We start from the raw sequence: 14,885 nt of genomic DNA, 5'->3' as shown, positions 1-14,885 counted from the left end.
GAACACAGAAATACATCAGTCATTTCCCTAAGGAAAATGTCTTAATATGGTAGCAAGCTAGCATTTTCTATACTATAACTATTTTCTAGCACAAGATTTAACATTAAATGTTAAAGTAGAATTTTTAATATCTAAGGGAACTTTCCTAGCAAAAATTATACTTTAAAAACATAACAGCATTTAATGTATCTTATGTAATACTTAATATATACTAATTTTTATAAAGAAAAAGACATTGACTTGACTTACAAATAGTCTTTGAATTAGAAAAGCATTGTGTAATTACCTCCCACCTATTTCTCTTTAAATTGTTGTTTAAACTAACATTATATTTAGATCTTGATCCCTATGCTTGTCTCTTAGGAGATAGTGCTGGAGGTTCCATAGGGTGTTTTACAACATTAATTTTAAATATTCCATGGATAACCCCCTTGCCTAGCAGGTGATACTAAAAATATAAACAAAATTCATTCCCAATATGCCCATTTTTCTAAACAGGAATACTAGCTAGGAAACACCTGCTTTGGTTATCTGTTTTCTGGCTACTGGATTGAAGACTCATATCTTCCATTAAATAAAACTTGAACAAATGGAATTAGCTGCAAAGAGAATCATTTAGAGGTGTGCAGACCCTACATCGGGTGTTGAAAAAGGAATAGAGATGCTTGGGACTCAGTGGCCATCCACAGGTCTTAACCAGTGTCCGCAAGGCCAGGGAGAACAGAAGTGGAATCATTGGCCAGAAGTTGTCCTGTACCAGAGCCAAAAGGACATGCGCTTTAATGCTTGCCTCACTGGAAACCATCTCTTAGGATTGGACCCAGAATAATTGTAAGGCATGAAATCAGATCAGAATGTTGTCCTTGCCAGTCCCCTGCCCTTTACACGTCTGTGCTGAGCAATGAAAATTGATGTTCATAATAAGAATTCTTTTTTTTTTTTTTTGGTACCAGGGATCAAACTCAGATCTTTGCGCTTGCACAGCAGGTGGTGAAACCACTGAGCTATTCCTCCGTAGTTGTCAAAGGAATTATAAATTGTGACTTCGTGTTCTGACTATATCTAAAGGTTGTTGTAAAAAGGACTTCCTGCATGTAAATAGAAATGGATCCTCTAGCCTCTGAACTATGCACAGCTGTACTCAGAAATCCATGCTTTTCTGTTCCAGGACATGGGAAGAAGGCAAGGTGCTCATCTTTGATGACTCCTTTGAGCATGAGGTGTGGCAGGATTCTTCATCTTTCCGGCTGATATTCATCGTGGATGTGTGGCACCCGGAGCTCACACCTCAGCAGAGACGCAGCCTTCCTGCAATTTAACAGGAATTCATGCAGCCTTGGCACATTCTGACGGATGCTGCCTTTCTGGTTTACTTTGGATGTGGATACAGAAGTTCTAATATCATGGCTTTTAATTCACTGACTTGCAGCCTGGAAAACTGAGCTTCCTCCTAGAGTTAGACACTAAATAGAACATTTTCCTCGCTGCAGTTCCTTTAGAAAATACCCTACCATATCTCATCCATGACAGCACTGACTGTGTGCCCATGTTTAAGGTGGACACTTTGTAGCTTCTGCCTTGCCAGCCAAAGGTATTTTTACCATGTAAAGTAGGTCTACATCAATGTACAATGAGAATATATGTAGAAACTGTGAATGGATTGCTTTAGTTTGTAATTTTTCTATGCAGTTATATTTTTCTAGGGTAGTTAAACTATTTTGGCATCATGTACCACTATTTTTTTATTGACCACAGTGACAGGCTTTAATTTCAGCTGTATAAATGCTTTACTTTTAGCTATTCAATGGTAACTGTTCTGGAGAATTTAGATTTCCTCCTTTTAATTCTCTTTAATAAAAGATACTCATGAAAAAGGCAATTTTATTTTCCTCATACAAAAGAGGAAAATGCAATTATGCCAGTGTCTACTGTCTGTACAGATCCTTACCCTTTAATCTGCTTTTTTATCTTCACTGAGATCCAGTGTTACCTTCTCTCATTATGTAAATGGTGGAGATATTGACAAAATCTTATTTCTTTCTAAGAAGGACTTTTTATACAGAAAAAAAAACCCACAGAATCATTTTATATTAATTACGGTATAAAATCCCACATGTAAATTTTTTAATGCCAAGTGTTAGGGCTCTGGGAGAACAATGTAAATTTATTGAAGTAAATTATCTTTCTGCATTAGGTACCTAGGTAGTGCAAGGGTACCTGGCTCCTGACATCTTCGCCATTGGTGACACAGGGCCTAGGAATCCATGGCGTCTTCCTACTGTATACCCATATGAGTGGCAGGAAGATGGCCCTTTGGTCCTTGAGATGGTTCTTATGACAATTTCCTAAATATAAGAAGAGCCGAGTAGACAATCCATGGAATGCTAGGCATCCTTGTCCTGGGTGTGGGAGGTCAAGATTGCTTTCTTCTTTTTTAAAGTTTGAAGACTCTTGGCTTGAGAAATGTCTGCCAGCTGAACATCATTTTGAGAAAGTAATTAATATCCATATTTAGTTTGAATATTACCCACACTGTAACAGTTGAGAGTGGCCTTGTCTTCTCATTCCCAGGATGATCAAGTCAGTAATTTAGAAAAGTATTAATGCATTTGATTTTGTATTTTTAAAATTAAAGCTAACTACAAGTATTCACTACCTGAATGTAGTGGTATTTATGCACTGAATTCTAAGCATGAAAAAAAGCACTGCAGGAATGGCACATAGGTCACCAAATTTCATGGACAGATAGAAAAATCACTTGTGCATTCTTTACAATCTAGTAAAGAGTTTTCACAATATTTGCCATACTCTTAAAATATCCTGTTCCTTCTGTTTTGCCAATGTGTGAAAATTCCACAAAAAGGATTCATGAGACTCATGGGAGGAAAAATAACAAAGTGAATACTAAAATCCAGAAAAGAAATCAAACTCTTGAAAAATAAGAAGATATCTGTGTCCTTCAGTATTTATTAAACAGGAAATGACAACAAAGGGCAATACAATCCAATGTTCATGTAGTATCATTCATGTTACTTATTGAATTTGGCTTTCCTATGTAAATTTCATACAGATAAACAAATGCAAACCATATGTTGTCATTGTTGAACCATCCTCTTACATTCATTTAAGGAAACTGGAAAAGAGTGAAAACTAGCTCTTAACTTAGTAAATATGATGTGATATTTAACAATGGTTCACTACAGCAGGATTCTAAATATTGCCAATTGAAAAGCTGGAAGTATTATTGCTGTTGCAAAGGGAGAGCAATAATTGATTCCAACAGCCTTTTAAATACTTGGATCCCACACTTATTTTAAAAACCCAACCAATAAAATGGATTTTTCTAAATCACTTTAATTCTTTATTTCTCTTACCTATATCTTGTATTTCAATGACTGCATTGATAAAATTATTTCAGTGTTATTATCTTATGATTTGAAATATCTATGCAAAATGAATTTATTTTTTTTTTTTGGTACCAGGGATCGAACTCGGGTCCTTGTGCAGGTGGTGGAACTACTGAGCTAAATCCCCAGCCCTAAAATTAATTGATTTTATTTAGACTGTGATAAAATTGTTTGAGAAAGATTTTTAATTCTAATTATGTACTTCAAAGGTAGGATATAAAAATGACTTTTATTGTTATTCTCTACCAGTAAAAAATAATTAAAACATTTGATCCATTGAGGAAGAGTATACTAAATCATTAAGATTATTGAGGGTGATTATGGCCAGTTGGATCAGTCACCTCTTTACTTTGAACTGTTCAGCTAACAAATCAACTTCATTGTAAAATCACATTTTACTGCCCATTATCAACTAAAGTAGTTTTGCTTTGACACTAAGCACCAATTGGTCATACTAATTAATACCATGCCATGCAGATGGCTAGGCAGCTAAGATATATCTAAAATATACAACAGATTTTGGGAAACATGACACAAATAATTGTCTGTGACATCTGTTTATCTTGTGTTGAATTTCCTTTGAATGGGTAGATGGAGATTCCATTTCTAAGAATAATAGATAAAGAAATAAAATGATCTTTGGCATTTGTCCTGCATTCCTAGCCTTCTTTTACTCTATATGTCATATTTAGCCATTCTCCAGGGTCTTCCTCCAGGATTTAATAGCTCTACACTCATCAATGGCCAGGGCCTTTCTCTATAACCTTAATGATTGCAGGAGGGTAGAGGGTTAAATGGTTTGGTAGCACTTCTCTTGGCTGTAGTGACCCAAGTGAGCCAACTTGAATGGGTTTATTAATCACTGACATATGTTTTTGATGAGACACCTCTTCTTTGGGTTCTCAGAATGCCTGTGGGAAGTCACATTGCTAAGCTAAAGTCATATCTCCAATTGTATGTGTCTTTGAAAGTCAGCTCATGGATTTCAGCTAGTGGCCTGACAAAAAACATAAAATCAAAATCTTTTTTTTTGCAGGATATCAAAATAAGAAAACTTTGCAAATAACCAGACCTATGAGAACATGCTCTTAGGCTGAACAATTCTATGCTGGTGATGAGGTCAAAGAACAGAATTCAATAAGAATGGAAATTAGAGATTATGTTTCAGAGCTCTGCACAACATTGAACTTGACAATCATGTCTGCACAGTTTAACTGTGATGTATTTACTTGGAAATACATTTATTCTTAATTTGTGAAAACTAGAGAGGGTCCCTGTGTGATTGATTTCTCAGAAAAATCCTCACCCTAATACAGTGTGTGCATCAAATTCAGATTTTCACTTTTTTAATTCATTTGATCCTATAAATATGTAGGGAGTGAGAACCTTTTATACATGAATTCCTTGCTTCATCCTCCAAATCCCCTCTCTAAAACAAAAAGCATCTCTCAAATCTCTGTCCAACTTTGGCTGCTCAGACTGATGGCTCTTGACAGTCATTGCTGGGGGCAGGAGTGGAGGACCTTGTGTCAAGCAGAACACACGTGTCTGTGTGGATCAGTTGCACATGTGCTTTCTGGGTGGCTGATACCACTGAAGGCCAGGGTACAGGAGCATCAGGGTGGCTTGGGCTCAGTCCAGAGCCAGGAGTGGCTGAGTGTTCTCATTTTCTCCCTTCTCCTCATGTTTCAGGGTCCCAGCTTCTACCACAGACTGAGATCTAACAAGAGAGGAGAAAAAAAGATGCATTTACAAACAACTCATGATGGCAACAATTTTGAAATCTTTGGGGGTATTTCAATTTTGTATCTGCCTTTTTAATCAATATACTCAAAACAACTACTTAGTTTTTTCTCTTTTTGTATTTCTGCCTTTCTTGTGTTTTCTACACCACATTTTCATGGAGAGGGACATCTTGGGGTCTTGGAATCTTTGCAGAAATCTCTTCTGTTGATAGAAGGGATGCATGTGCTCCACCCACAACTCTGCCCCAGTGTCTAAACATTCTGTGAATTTTGAGATTTATAAAGCCAAGTAGTACTGGATTTTTAGTGTTTCCATGTACTTTTTAAAACCCTTTGTTTCCAGACCATCAGAAATTACCATGCATGTGTTAAGACCAGGGTGTACAAACCTGGTAAATTTAGACTCTGCCCTTACTAGCTAGGAATTTTAGAGGAATTCTCAAAACTCTGTGGACCTCTATTCTCTTGCCTACGTGAGAATATTACCTACCTTCCACAGTTGTTGATAAAGTCTAAAACTAATAATATACATAAATAATTTTGCATGAAATGGAAGTGCAAATTCATGGAGCAAGGTCATCATTACTGCAATAGAAGTAGTAGTGTTTAATATCAGATGTCTTTTTATATTGCAATAATAATGATTTCTTTCCTAAGATCACAACATGGATTAAAAATTGATTTATTCTATCACTTACAGAGAAAAGATTATAAGAGCTATGCACACAGTGGATATTTAATAAATGTTCCTATGCTAAAAACAAATTATTCAAAATATTTAAAAAGTTAGATTGTTCAGAAGGAAGTTTACATGTATGTGCAGTAATAGTTTAACTCAATAGACCTAGGTTATTCAGACCCTGCACACTCAAAGTCTTCAAGATTAGCCTTCGACTGGCTGCTCTGAGCACTTGACACGTCCTGCCTAATGAGAATGTCTTTCTATATCTGATGTTTCGAGCTATATTGGGTGTTTAGGGTGAAAGTACGTCTAATGCTTTTTCTGTATACCTAGCTTTATTTAGATCACTGTATCTGTTTGCCCTCTTCTAGCAAAGGAGAGAGGAACAGAGGCTGAGGACTGAGTACTGGTAACTGAGGTCAGCCATGCAGGTACTACATACCTGTGAATCGAACCTTAAACCAAACCCTGGACAGCTAAGCACAGGGAAGCCTCTCTGGTTGACAACACTTTGCACACTGTCAGATGTCATTGCTGAGAGAGATACAGTCTGACCATGTGCTTGTACTTAGAGTACACCATAATCTTGCATCTAATCTTCCCTGGACTCTACCCCCATGCACCTTGTTTCCTTTGCTTATTTTAATCTATATCTTTTTCCTGTCATAAACCATAACTGTTAGTGTAACCACTTTTGTGTCCTGTGAGTCTTTCTAGCAAACTGTCAAAAATAAAGGTGACACAATATTAACAGTTAATTATTGTTATGCATGCATTTGATATTGTTCTAAGAAATTCTTTACATTTATGAACCTATTCCATTTTCACAACTCTCTTTTGTCTGGAGTGTACATGGGGGATAAGGGATGTTGATATATATAAGGAACAGAAAAGCAGAAAATCCAGAAGACATTAAAGCAAACAGCAAACATGAAAACCAGAGGAGCACAACCACCCCCCAGGACGGTCTCTCTCCAGGACCTTGGACAGCTGCCTGAACGGCTCTGCACTGAGGGCCCTTGTGAAACAGAAGGAAGATGATGGCTCTACTCCCAGAAACTTAAACTACCTTCTCTTTTGTCGTGTGAGCTATTTTACAACACAGCGTGTGAACCACAGTCATCAAGTTAGATAGAAACCTCCTGACTGATCTAGATCAACTGATAGGCAATTTTCAGTAAACACCATGGACACCTCTTGAACATATCCGACTTTAGAATCCCATTGGTCCATGCACTGAAAGAGGCAAACAGTCCTTAATCCAATTCAAACTGGAATTTTCAAAACGCATGTATACTAGTGCTGCCTCCCGGAGCCACCAGCTTACCAGCACTGCTGGGTATCTGAGGAATGGGATTCAGGACTGACTCCTGCAGATATCAAAATCCACAGATTCTAAGTCTTTTATGTAAAATGGTGTAGTATTTGCACACAACCTATATACATCCTCTTCTATACATTAAATCACTTCTAGATGACCTCTAGTACCTAATACAACTTAAATGCTATGCTGTTACACTGTGTTGTTTAGGGAATAATGACAAGATAAAAAAAGTTTGTACCCATTCAGTGGAGACACACCACAACCATCATAGGCCTAACTGTACAGTACACATCAGCAATGATGTAACATACTTTTCTACAAATATTTTCCATCCATGGCTATTTGAATCTATGATGTGAAAGCCATACATACAGAGACCTCACTGTATGTTCATTTCACTCAGTAGTCCACATAGCAGTATTTAGTTTGTGTCCTCTGTTCCTACCACACCCCTCACCAAGATTAATCAGATTTCTTTGTGCCAAGACTTCTAGAATTTAGCACCTCAATACTCTCTGTGTCTCTGCCCACAGTATTCCTGGTGTGACCTCAGAATAGAGAGAAATTATTGCTTTTTTTTTTTTCACCTCCTGTCTACAATCTCATTAGCATTTCTGGCATTGATGTATCACAGACAAAGGAAAAGCTGTCTGTATTTACAAATGCTAGTTTTAACACATTTGTCTCCCATCTTGAAGGTGCATGATTATTAAATTTCATCTTTTGGAATTTGCCTGTTTCCAATCTACATTCTTTGGATCTTACAATTTTTAGCCATCCAAATCATGATCTGTGATTATAATGAGTATTGATTTCTGCTCTTTTTGCTCTCCTACTATGGAAGCCACAATGAAGAAAAACCAATACATTCCCCCAATAATGAATTTTCAAATAATCATTTGTTCACACTGGCTCATACTGAGAAATATTTGTGAACATTTCTTGTGAAATGCCGAAGACTATGAGCAAGTGCACAGAAACCTGTATATTTTGGTGGAAATACTGCTTCAGTTACCCAGTCATAGACCCACAAGCAGACATACAATCATAAAAAGCACCCCATTACCTGGCTGGAGAGGAAAGGAAAGGAAAGAAAGAAAAAAATATATATCCTTCATACAATGACATCATTCATCCTTGTTCAAGAGACTGACACATGGAGTAAATTTGGGATCTTTATTATTTTGTTCAGTTGATGTCCTGCCAAGTAAAGATCTGGAATTCAGGCTCTCTTATCTCAGTCAATAAAATGTATGACTGTGTTGAATGGTAAATAACAATAGGACAATTTTGAGATACAGACCACAAAGAACCAAACATAGCATTTGTTTTCTGGTTTCTATTTTCCCTGGTTGAAAAGAATGATCAGAAATGATCAGAATGATCAGAAAATGAAAAATAAAAACGAAAAGAATGATCAGAATGATCAGAAAAGAATGATCTTTATATTCGACATGACATAATTCATATACTTAGTCACAGAAAAAATATGTGACATAAGTAACACTATATTATGAAATATTGGAAATTCATTGGAAAATAGAAAACAAAATTAAACTCAAAGTTCTCATAACCCTGACATGAAACTTAAAAAAGTAGGTACTGGCACATACCATAATCTGAGAGTAAATGAAGGATTAACATCTCAAAATAGATGAAGACTAGTATTTTAAAAATTCAAAAGAGTGATGAAACCATTGCACATGAAAACTAACCTTAGTACGTTACTTTATATCACATAATTTTTAGAAATAACCCAAAATTTTCATCTGATTAACAACTATTTATGTAGCTTTCAGTTCAATGTATTTGCAATTATTTTCAACCATGTAGAGCAATATGGGGTGTCTTTCAACTATAATGTTTTAAATAATGTTCTTGATCAGGAGACTTTAGAAATATTTGTAAAACATGCATTCTTCTGTTATACATAATCAGATCATCCTTACATGCAACATGATTATGCTCACTAGGAACATTAATGTTTATAGAACCAGATAAGTCAATCAAACTTTTTTTTTCAAAAAGAGAAGCTGAAATATTTCTCATGTAAAATAGCACATCTTTTCCCTTCAAAGTAAACAAATAGAAAATAAACCTCCCTCTACCATGACAATACAACTTGCCACAATTTATTAAATTGGAAATACACAGATATTAATTCAAGGAAAATATTCTATTACTTTTTATGCAGGCTCGTTTTAGCTTGAGCCAAGCACTTATTACAGCTCTTGGCCTCAATACACTCTACTCACATTTTAATATATGATGTGTTTCTGTGGAAACGTGGTAGGCATGGTCACTGCCTACCCATCTGAGAACAATGGAGCCCCAAGAGCAGACGTGCACCTTCAGGAGAAATGGAAGCAGGTGCTCATGAGATTGGAACCAGATGTAAGTGGGAGCAGAGCTATGCTGTCCAACACACTCTACAGAATCACACACGGTCACTGAAATTAGACCACACTGAATGGGGATGGGCTGTAAAGGTAATGCACACACTGAGTTTTGAAGACTTAGTAGAAGAAAAGAATATAAACTATCTCTTTAGTATTCCTTTAGAGCTCAGGAAGGATACAGCTCAGTGGTAGAGTATTTCCCTGGTAGGCACAAGGCCCTGGGTTTGATCCCCAGAGCCATAAAATTAAAACAATCAATCAAATATACTTTTGTTTACATTTAAAATTCTATTTTATATTTACATAAATTCATATTTTAAACTTAAAATGTATACATATTTAAATTGCATATTGAAATGATGATATTTAGATACACTGGGTTAAATAAAACACGTTACAATTTATTTCATCTGTTTCTTTGTATTTTGAAATATGGCGATGAGAAACTTAAAATTACATATGTAGCTCATTTTATATTTCCTTGCACAGCATTACTCTAGTTAAGATCCTCATTTATTCCCTGGTATGCTTGTGGGCTGAGCCTAGAATAATCTTCTAATCTTCACTTAGAAATTCATAGTCATCTTAAAGAGCCTGCAAGATGCTGTCTGCTGTGGCTAACATACATCATCCTAAGCCCATGTTCACCATCCTAAGCCCTTTCCACATGTTACCTCATCGGGCTTGCACACTGCCACTCACAACCCCCACAGGACAGGGGAACGGTTCTGAGGTTCATTGTTGTTATTGCTGGAATTCTAAAAGAAACTGCCCTCATTTGGACATCATTCACCTGTCATCATTCAGACGGTAATAAAAGATTAATTTTTCTCTAAACCAACAAGAAATATGAATGAAACTTCATAAATTGGCAGTTGTGTTTATTCCCCATTTTTCACTGCATTTGCTTATGTTATTTCTTTCTACCAAGTTATCAATTCTCTCACAATTTTAGTCAAGCAAATTCCACCTAGTTTTTTGGAAAGCTTAAACAAAGATAGCTTTCTCAGCCCTCTAAGATTGGTTTCCCCACCTTTATGAGGTTATAGAACCTGGTGCAAATTGCTAGTGTAACATGCAGTGTGATATAATGAAACTTCCCCTCCAAGTTTAACTGCCTTGCATAAATTATGCACTTCTTGATGGAAAAAATGCTTCAGAAAAAAATTTAAACTACTACAAGAAAAGTAAGTTATTTTTGAAATGTTATAACAAAATTAACATTAACACTATGCTACCGCTACAGACATGTTTTGCTATTCATCATCAGGGCCCTCTGAGAGGCAGAGAAACTAAAGGGAGACCGCTAGGCTGGGGATTAGGTGCCTCTTCTTGGCCTCTGTGCCACCACCCTGTGCACCCAGGGAGCTGCTTACTCAGCTTCTTCCACACGATGATAACCTTAGAATGATATTGTTAGCTCCAAATTTTCATAACTGGTACTAGACTGTTACAATCACCATTTATTCTTGAAAATAGACTTCATTTTTCTAAAATTTATAACTCAGACTTTAACTTGTTTTGTTTAGCTTAAAGCTCTTCTAAGCACTACTTTACCTCAACAGCACTACTTCACCTCCTTGTAGAAAAACTTAGAAATATTAAAAATGACAGGCATGGCAAGACATGGAAAGCATATTTTCTGAAGCTGGCATGTGCCCAATACATTTAGGTTTCATGAATCAGAAAAGATTTACCTTTTAAAAATATTTTTCATTTTGGGGAGTTTTTAAGTGTTGAATTCAAAGCTGCTGGTTGCTACTTAATGACTATTTCCCTGTGTCACTGTGAAAATGATTCAGTTTATTTAAAGTATTTTGTTGCTACACATGTTCTGTCCTCAGGTCACAATTTCCTGCTGCAGCAAGAAACATCCTCTCTTAACCCTGACCTGCAGTCACCAAGCATGCACCAGACGTGCCCAGAAATTCCAGTCAGCACTCAGTAACTCTTGTCTGTTGCACCTGAAATGAGTTTGAGATTGTTTAGGAAAAGATTTTAACACATATTTTACTTGGATACTTTTAGAATTATCATTTGCAGAAGAGTTTCCCATCTCCAAGCTGTTCTTCATCATCCTCAATAGCAGCAGCATTGACCACAACCATTTACCAAGCACTTACTCTATGCTAGGTTCTGCACTAATTTGTAGCCTGAATTGCCTTTGGTTAATCCTCATAAAGTCCTCTGAAGTGAATATTGTTAATTCTGTTTCACCTATCAGGAAACTGAGCCTCAGAGAAGCCTATTAATTTGCTCAAAATTGTATAGTGTGTTGTGGAATTAGAATTGTAACCTAGACCTGAATTTATAATCCACATCCTTAAAGACAATGCTCTACCATATAAGAAACATGTACAACTTGGTTAGAAACCAAATGGGAAAAGCTCATGTGCTCAAATCAGCTAATTTTAGTATTCAAATCCTAACAAAAATATTTTTCCATTGATATTAATGAATCCAGTATTATTGATTATATATTTTTAAAAACCTTATTTCAGAAACAGTGAATCAAATTAGAAAATAGATCCTTAATTAAAAACATATTCTAAAGGTCATAAGATCTGGAATCATATCTTTATCTCTAGCTAAAAGTAAGGTATTTAATAATATCTCAAGCTCCTTTCTTCTAAATGTACACCGTTCACTTGGATACCTAAGAACATCTACAGAGAATGGCAGTCAATACTGCAAAGTGATTAAAGTAGAAAAAAGAACAAATTAGACTTAACTGAGAACAAAGTGCAACTGTCAAAAGACAAATCAGTCGAGAAACACAGAAATGGCGAGCAGGGAATGTGAAAAAGAGACAAAGAAGACCATGGTGAAACCTACAGCTGTAATCAGAGATTTTGCTTCACTTACTTGCAAGGAGCTTTATTGTTCTGACTGACACTATGCCTTCCAGTCATATTAAATAACCTACCTTAGTTTTTCATCTGAAAAATGAGAATAAATGATTGCTGTATTTTTGACAGAGCGATGGAAGTAAGATAGAATAAAGTATTCGCACCACTTTGAAGGAGAAATTAGTTAAATTCAAAGTGCCTATCATTTTACTAACACTTTCCTGAGTATGATCTTTCTCAGTATGGACAATGGATGCTCTAACTTATCCAGTAACAGAAATAGCTCATGTTTGCATACTTGAAGAAAACCACAAATGGAGAAAACAGATACTGAGAAGTAAATTATATATACTATAAAATCATTGTTAGTTTTATGAAACAATTAACTAGAGAATTCCCTTACAAAGAATCACTTTACTATATCTGATGTACAGAAGCATTCACAGTCACACGGGTGCACGTTGTACCCCCACCCTTCATAGGAGCCCCGGGCATCTGGGTGAGATCTATAGAAGTCTTATGGGCCAAATTTATATCTGAACAAGTCAACTCTCTGCAACCCTTCAATACTTGGTCTATGTAGGATTCTTGAGTTTTGAGGTATGGAATGCTCTACTACATGCATTTTAATGTGAGTTCAAATGTTCTGAGATGTCAGACAGAGCGTTAGATTTATGTATTTCTAATATGTAGATATATCTGGAAATTTTTTTCTACTATCAATACGAACGTAAAATAGCAACACAGAAAATGACTACAGGTGCTTGGACCACCTGCTTTGAATAGACTGGCACAAAGAGCTGTCAGTTAGTATTAGAGCATCCCTATGGATTGCACTCCCTCTGAAATTGGTGGTCTCCAGTGAAGTCACTGTAGTGGAGCTAGAATCTAATGTCATGAAGCAGGAGAAATGCTAGAAACTGCCAATGGTTGAGATGTTCGTGACTCATTCTATCAGCAGGAGGAGTTTGAAAATCGTGGCTAGTGTTCTTGATTTAAAAAATACTTTTCGCAGAGATTTGAGATGAGCAGCTCACGTGGCAGCTCTGAGGACTCTGAGGACTTCAAGACCCATAGGGAGCACACGAGGACATCCTGGAACCTGGACATGGACTCACCAAGATCAAGCTCACTTGAATTCCCAAGGAATAAATAATCTCATTTTCCTTCCTCAGCTGACATGCCGCTTCTCTGACTTCATCCTTGAGTTACAACAAGATCTTCACTGGTTTGCTCCCCAAGGTAACAGGGCTGAAAAGGTCCTGTTTTGGATCAAGGACAACTTCTTTCAAGGCATTCTTTCAGATTTCTCACCAAATGAGATCTGCTTGCTGATGTTCCTCCTCTCATGTTGATTGATGCCACCCCCACTCCACTTTCACGACATACCCTATATTGGCCTCCCACCTGTCCTTTCTCACCATTTACATAGCCCTGTCGCTTGTCTTGGCAATTGGACTCTTCTCTGCCTCACCCGCTGAGTGGTCTCATACACACAAATTCCTTTTTGCCCTTCTTTTCCTTCTCCTGGCAGGACTTGTTGCCGTTCCATCATGCTTCCTATTCTTCATCCTCTAATAAAGGCCCTTACCAGAGGGCCCTATGGGCTACTAACTTTCGTTTTTGCTCTTACTCCCTTCACCATGAGTGGAGAGACACTACCCAGCTGCATGCTAAATTGTGGCCATTCTGATATAGTCTGGACATTTGATGACCTTGGTGCCCACTCTATAAACTACGGGTCAGGCAGCTTCATATCATATTCTTATATGAATAGCAACTGCTATTCTACAACATCCACTTGGCCACCACTATCATATGGGAAAGATTACACACCCAAACAATTACAAGTGTGACGAAAGGTTGGGCTCAGGGGCTTGCTGGAGAATGACAACCCACTGGGGACTTTCAGATGGAGGGGGTGTATAGGATCAGACACAAAAACAGTAGATAAAAGAAGTAGAAAAACAACTTATAGCGGAAGCTCTTAAAACACTTGCCTGTTACAAAGGCATTGATTTATCCTCCCTGAAGAGGGCTGTTCAGACACATACAAGGCTCCTACACCTCTTCAGCACCACCCTACTCAAACTCCAAGGTAACCAAACTGAATGTTGGATGTGCCTGTCACCCCAATTCCAACCATATGTCCCATACCAGTCCCTCTCAATTGGAGTCTCCCTACTCGTGAAAATATCATGACAATATTAGGTCCCTAAATTACAAGTCAATTACAACCCTCTGCACATGGTAATTGGACCTGCATAAATTCTTCCAGTACAAAACCATACAATTCTACTCCTTGTGCTAAAGTTATCAAGATTTCTACATCAGGCATAACCTGTCTCCCCAAGGGCCTATTCTATATCTGTGATCCCCAACCCTTTCTCTGCCCCAATTCAACCCCATCCTCTCTGTGTTACCTGGGCTTCATTAGCCCTACCCTCACCATTTATACAGAAACCCAACTATTACAGCA

The 14,885-nt window shown here is 37.0% G+C and overlaps 2 protein-coding genes across 19 annotated transcripts in view; one reads left to right on the top strand and one right to left on the bottom strand.

Moving 5' to 3' along the window:
• Asph (aspartate beta-hydroxylase) overlaps positions 1-4,063 on the top strand; it is a 233,520-nt gene extending 229,457 nt beyond the window's left edge. For 15 of the 18 annotated variants that reach the window (XM_087190377.1, XM_087190371.1, XM_087190364.1 and 12 more), the window contains one exon: positions 1,169-1,513. In XM_087190377.1, coding sequence (XP_087046503.1) covers positions 1,169-1,319 — 151 coding nt within the window. In that variant the 3' untranslated portion in view covers positions 1,320-1,513. Of the gene's footprint in view, positions 1-1,168 lie in introns of all 18 variants that reach the window. The other 3 variants (XM_087190372.1, XM_087190376.1, XM_087190370.1) reach the window with 2 other exon arrangements.
• Positions 2,950-14,885, bottom strand: part of Clvs1 (clavesin 1) — a 247,551-nt gene continuing 235,615 nt past the window's right edge. The window contains exon 6 of the mRNA XM_004842139.3: positions 2,950-5,127. Coding sequence (XP_004842196.1) covers positions 5,040-5,127 — 88 coding nt within the window. The 3' untranslated portion in view covers positions 2,950-5,039. The remainder of the gene's footprint in view (positions 5,128-14,885) is intronic.

Source organism: Heterocephalus glaber, unplaced genomic scaffold (assembly GCF_053883595.1).
Source record: "Heterocephalus glaber isolate CG9 unplaced genomic scaffold, H.glaber_assembly_v1.0 deba00001553, whole genome shotgun sequence".
NCBI lineage: Eukaryota > Metazoa > Chordata > Mammalia > Rodentia > Bathyergidae > Heterocephalus > Heterocephalus glaber.
The sequence above is the reverse complement of the archived record's forward strand: the minus strand, read 5'-3'. Positions and strand labels throughout refer to the sequence as shown.